Source organism: Rosa rugosa, chromosome 5 (assembly GCF_958449725.1).
Source record: "Rosa rugosa chromosome 5, drRosRugo1.1, whole genome shotgun sequence".
Taxonomy (NCBI): Eukaryota; Viridiplantae; Streptophyta; class Magnoliopsida; order Rosales; family Rosaceae; genus Rosa; species Rosa rugosa.
This window is the reverse complement of record NC_084824.1, coordinates 38,545,822-38,551,532: the sequence shown is the minus strand read 5'-3', so window position 1 is coordinate 38,551,532 and position 5,711 is coordinate 38,545,822. Positions and strand designations below refer to the sequence as shown.

At 41.6% G+C, this 5,711-nt stretch overlaps 2 protein-coding genes across 2 annotated transcripts; one reads left to right on the top strand and one right to left on the bottom strand.

Moving 5' to 3' along the window:
* Nucleotides 1–210: 210 nt before the first annotated feature.
* Nucleotides 211–591, bottom strand: LOC133711624 (uncharacterized). Its single transcript, XM_062137734.1, has one exon. The coding sequence runs from the start codon at nt 589–591 to the stop codon at nt 211–213; it is 381 nt and encodes a 126-aa protein (XP_061993718.1).
* Nucleotides 592–4,174: 3,583 nt separating this feature from the next.
* On the top strand, nt 4,175–4,971 carry LOC133708802 (uncharacterized protein At4g14100-like). Its single transcript, XM_062134335.1, has 2 exons — nt 4,175–4,373; nt 4,753–4,971. Exons 1-2 carry the CDS (start codon nt 4,205–4,207, stop codon nt 4,860–4,862), a joined length of 279 nt encoding a protein of 92 aa, XP_061990319.1. The 5' UTR covers nt 4,175–4,204; the 3' UTR covers nt 4,863–4,971.
* Nucleotides 4,972–5,711: the final 740 nt, after the last annotated feature.

The following is a 5,711-nucleotide window of genomic DNA, read 5'->3' as shown; positions in this document are numbered from 1 at the left end:
TGAAAACCAAAGCCGAGCATTGCTAAGGCTTGGTGCCTTAGATTAGCATTTTTGTTTATTTTCTCTTTTTCTTTTCTTTGTTTGCTAAGTGTCTTTAGTTCCGATTACCCAAGGATTGTGGATTAGCCACTAATCCCCGTGGTACGATAACTTTGGGCATAATATTTCCTTTACTTGACAATGATTCGTACGCTTGCGAGAGTTTATGAATCAAGTCAGTGATCGAATCCGGCAGATTTCAAAGTTATACTCATTGACAGTCTTGAAATCCTGGAAACGTATGTTCTGCCAGTCGTGCCTTGCTTCCGGCAAGTAAATGGTCCTCTGATGGTTGAATCGCTCTTCTAGAGCGACCCAAAGGGACCGTGGGTCCTCTTCAGCTAAATATTTCACCTTGAGTGCTTCCTCCATATGTTTCCTGATGAAAATCATAGCCCTTGCCTTCATATCTTCAGGGGCGATGTTGTCAACATTAATCGTTGATCTCATCTTATTTGCAGTCAAATGGAGCTTGACATCCTGGGTCCACTTGAGGTAGTTCCTTCCGGAAACTTCCAAAGCAACAAAGTCAAGCTTGTTGAGATTTGACATTCTCTACAAGGATTCAAAGGATAATTGTTAGTGCTATGGGTAATAATTTCCACAAGCAATCAATAAGAACTTCAGGTTCTATAACATGGTATGAAAAATAGGATTAAACATGTATGGTGAATTCATGGATGAAACTTCAAGTTCCTTATATGGCATTATCGAAATTACAGATTCGATATACATGAAATGTTATTACTCGACCCTTTTGGTAACTCCAATTAAATACGACCAGGTAAGAGCATGAGTTTTAGGTAGAGCGAGGCTCTCTTAAGTACACAGCCTCATTGGATCTTACCTAGACATCGCATTGAATTGGATGCGCCTACTTGGAAAGATTCATAACCTTTCAATGTTATCGAAACTACGGGTTCGATATTTGTGAACTTCTGGTTCAATATTTATGTACGAACTTCTGGTTCAATATTTATGTATGAACTTCTGGTTCATTAAGTACCTGCATTCTACACATATATATTCTAGTGCAAGGAATATTTTAATCCAGTAAAATATTCACATAATTAATATGAGCAAATAGAGCAAGTAACACCACAAAATCATTATAGTAATAAACGCAAAATACGTCATTAAGATGAAATAATAAAGAATAAATTATTAAATGATTATGGTAATGAGCATAAATTACTATCGTAATCATTTTGGATAAAAGTCAATCAAGATTAAAACACGGATTGATCAATCGCCAATTAAATGGCCTGGAATCTGCTTCTGGCAGAATTAATATTAAATGTTGTTAACACATACTAACTTGCCATTTTTTTCTTGTTGAATTTGGTGCTACTGATCTAAGACTAATATGGTGTAGATCGATAGCCTCTACTAGTGATTTGGTACTACTGGACCAAGAACTAGGGATATATAGTTGCAGTCCATAAATTTTTTCTCTTTTCTTTTCCAATCAAACAATCCAAAGAAGGTTGTCTTCTCAGCCAATCTAATAACTCAGGAGTTATTCGCCTCTTCTCTTGATTGAATGATGAACCACCTCTTCTCCGCAACTCGCAATCTGAATCCTAGAGCTTTTCGTGCTGATAACGTGTTGTAAAATGAAAAGTAAGGGAGTTTGAGAGAAGAGAGAAATGACGCAGAGAATAGAAAGTGTGTATATTCATCTCACCATGAGTGGGTTTATATAGGAGTACATGATGTATACAATTAGGCAACGTTTAATAGCAACGTCCATTACTCCTATTCACAATCCTATCAATCACTAATCTATAGTGAAAGGCATATATGACTCTCCATCTATTTACATGATATTAGCTATATGACTCCATCTATTTACATCATATTAGCCATAACTATTTACAACATATAATTTTTTCTTTTTGATGTTATTTTGTTTTGTTTTTGGATATGAATTGGATGTTGTTTTACTAGTCAAAGTCTTAGACCTTCACTAATGAGTAACGACCCAACCGTCAATGGCCCGGTCTTTAAATAGGCTGGGCCTAAATACATGGGTCGGGTCATTCGAGGAACCCGACCGAGAAAAGACCGCGCAGAAAAGACCTCGGGGAGATCACTCACTTCTCTCTGAAGCCTGTGGTTGTCTTCGTCCTCTCTCATTTGAAATTCCGGCAAGTTCTGTTTGGCTCCAAAACCAGTCTGTATGCAAACATTCTCTTTTGCGTGAGCGGGCGAGCCAACACCTTTCAGTGTAGTCGTCGGGGAATCTCTTGACCTGACTTCTTTACAAGCGTTGTGGACGAGGAGAGCACCAACCTTGTCACAAGGCTCTTTTTCCTGCCTTCCGGGAAAAGACTTCTTGCCTTACGGATAAGGGCTTTGGTTGTGATCTCTTCGCGTCACCGAATCGATACTTAGTGTTGTAGACTAAGCAGAGCAATTACTGGGAAGTTTGGAGAAAGCACAGGTTTGCTAAAGCGTGACTTTAGCTTCGCTGGGTTGCGAGGGCGTTACCCTTGCTTCGCTGGGTTGCAACTAGGTTGCGGGTAGGTTTGCTCCGGAGAGGCTTGATAATCGTCGAGATTAGTTTGAGAGTTGTGTCTTGTTTGTCCTTGAAACCTGGTATTTATACGTTAGATTTTCGACTGCTCCTTGCCATAGAAAGATTATTGATCGAAGTTTCCTATTCAATCTCCGCTACTTGATCCCAACAAGGGCTCGTTTTCCTTGTTGATTTTGAAATGGGTGAAGCTGTAACCCAAACCCAAGTAGACTTAACTTTGGGCCGCCGGTATCGGCCCGCCAAGCTGAATCCTCTAAAGGGATCTTGCCAAAAATACTTTTGGGCTCAAACATTGCCCCCCAGGCCTCGAGATCAGGCCCGCGAAAATGTAACTGATTGAAGAGGCCTTCAGTGTCGCATCTTCTCACTGGAAACGAGGTCATAAATGAGGGATTGCGTCTGTTCATTGCTAAACGTCTTTTCGTCGCATCGTTTCCCTCACAAAATCCTCTATTTAAATCTTGTCGCCACTTCCGTCCTGTCACATCAAAAACTCCTTAAGTCCCTTAAACCCAGAGAATATCCCTTTCTTCAACATCCCCTCTTCAACAAAAACCCAGAAATGGCTCCACCGAAGAAGGTCATCATTGATCAAGAGGAGGAGATCAATGAGAATGTTGCTCACACCTAAGGAACCAGCATCGATGCCCGTTGTTTCATCCACACCACAGTCCAGAGACCTCTACTACTTAGACTTCCCAACCATCAAGCCGGACTAGGTCCCGCTCTGCGAGATGTCATTCTGGAGGACGCTCTCGTCCTTTACGGTCTACCTATTCGACGGCCCATTCCCATCCTCCTCAGAACCCCCGGAGATTTCAGCAGTTGGGGTGTACATCTGCACAGAGCCAAAATAGGGTTTTGGCCCACCATCAGCGCGGCGGAGCTTGCCTGGTATCACGAACCGCGAGCACGAGATGTGGCTCGTTGGGATGCTGTGGCCCACACCATCGATCTATGCTTTCGTCTCCCACGCGGTGGCAATCGCTCACCGCTGGCCGCTATTCTTTGCTTCTGGAACACCGCCAGCAACGCCTTCGACTTCCGATTCGGCCAGATGAGTATCACCTTACTAGACATCCTCACCATCACCAGTCTACCCATCGACGGCGAGCCTTACGTACATGGTCAATTTGACTCCATTAGATTCCCTTCGTCAATGAATCAGACTGGCCGCGGCTCTTACAGCGGCTCTTACTCGCGGTGGCTAACCCATTATCGCAAAGAGCACAACGCGACTGGTGGTATTGCTTTTCTGGAGTACTGGCTCTGCAAGTTCATTTTCTGTACCTCCTCTAACAAGCCCACTGGTCCCTGGACTTCTCTTGCCACAGCCCTCTACAACGGCCGCCGCGTAGGCTTAGGCCAACAGGTACTAGGTGTGCTTTATCGCACTCTATATCAGGCCATGATGTATCCATTCGAGACTGGAATTTTTGGCCCCTTCTGGGTCCTCGACTTCTGGGTGCAAGTCTACTTCCCACACTTTCGTCGGCCGGACATCTCACCGCTTCCTACGGATAGCGAACTTCTGGGCCGGTGGCTCTGCCGCGAGGCGATATACACATCTCCACCTTATTCTGAAACTACTACACCTTGGGTGAGGGAGGACATTGCCATGTTATGGCGTTTGAAGTGGGTATTCCTCGGCCTGATTTTCTTGATGGAGCAAACTACCTTGGGACTGAGGTCACTGATGGGTTTCTCTGCAATGTGTGGGAGAAGGTGGATTTCATTTGGTACTATGAGGATGTTCAGACTAAGAGGCCAGTTCGTTGGGATTTCTATGATGGTATGTCTGTCATCTTGATTCGCTATCAATTTTGTTTATAATTTTATTCGCTTAATTTTTTTTTTTTTTTTAAATTAAACTGTTTTTGGATTAGCATTTCTATATGGAGTGAGGGCCATGATTTTATTTTTTCTCGTAATGGATAGGATATCTTCGTTGTCGGTTCATTAGTCAAAAATTCAGAGTCTAGTAAATTGTCTAATGCTTTGGTTGATAGTTTCTGAGTTTGGAATTTGCAAGGTGGAGAGTGAAGTTGCACTTGTATTCTCTCCTATTTGTATGACCTCCCCTTATGTAAATTAAATAGGCCTGAAAGGAGGGCTATAGCTATACATTGGTCTATTTTCAAGAACTGACAGTAAATGTAATGACTCTGCAGGAATAACTAGTCACGTCATGACATTTGAGGTTGGTGCAGTCTTGCCGGATTCAGTTACTCAAGCACCTGCGTACTGTTTCAATCAAAACAGAAATGCTGCTGCTGCGTAAACTCTTTAATCTTTAGATAGATAGAAACTAAATGTCCTATATTTGCTTAACGATATAAGTTTCACATTCCTCACAGATGTCCATATTGTCTGATATATCAAGGGGAAAAAAAGTCACTTGTGCCCATACATTCGAACGGGATTTTTGATCCTTACTGTTAACTGGTGGTCTAATTGGATAGGCTATGAACTAGGATATATAAAATGATCGAGCTTCTCTTCTAATGTGGCTGCCTATTTTGTAATTCTGTTTGTTAAAACAATCAACATATGTTTATAGACCATGATCAAGGACAAAAACTATATATTAGTGTAGATGAAAACTTCATTAGTTGAACTGGCATGGGATGGATGGTTGCAGGAAGAAGATTGATGAAAACTTCATTAACGGTGGTGGGGGACTAATCCATGATCAAAATGGAAGTTGGAACTGATTCTGCAGCTGATTTAGGTAAGGGTGTTTTGTTAGTTAAACTCTTGGGTCTCTTTCATGGTCTCAAGTTAACTTGGGATAAAGGAACTAAAAGAAGCATAAGATGGATTTGAGTTGTTCATGCATATGCAGTTTTCCTTGTTTCAAATTATGTATTTCTGTTCATCATCAAAACAAAGAAAACATTTGTTCATCCGATTCCCTCATTCCCTCAAGTTTTTTTGAAAGTAAGAAACAAGATTGCTGGCAATTAATGTATCATGATAAATCAAACCGGAAAGGCAATGTCATTGTACACGTGTGCAATGAATGGATTATGTAGAATGACTCTACTTGGTTGCATTATGTAGAATGACTCTACTTGGTTGCATTCAAAAGAGTAAGCAATTGTAGTATCTCCAACAAGCTTCAATGCCC

Coding starts and splice junctions, on each gene's coding strand:
- LOC133711624 (XM_062137734.1), bottom strand. CDS start 591: ATGTCAAATCTCAACAAGCTTGACTTTGTTGCTTTGGAAGTTTCCGGA.
- LOC133708802 (XM_062134335.1), top strand. CDS start 4,205: ATGGCGTTTGAAGTGGGTATTCCTCGGCCTGATTTTCTTGATGGAGCA. Junction 4,374..4,752: donor TCGTTGGGATTTCTATGATG/GTATGTCTGTCA, acceptor ATGACTCTGCAG/GAATAACTAGTCACGTCATG.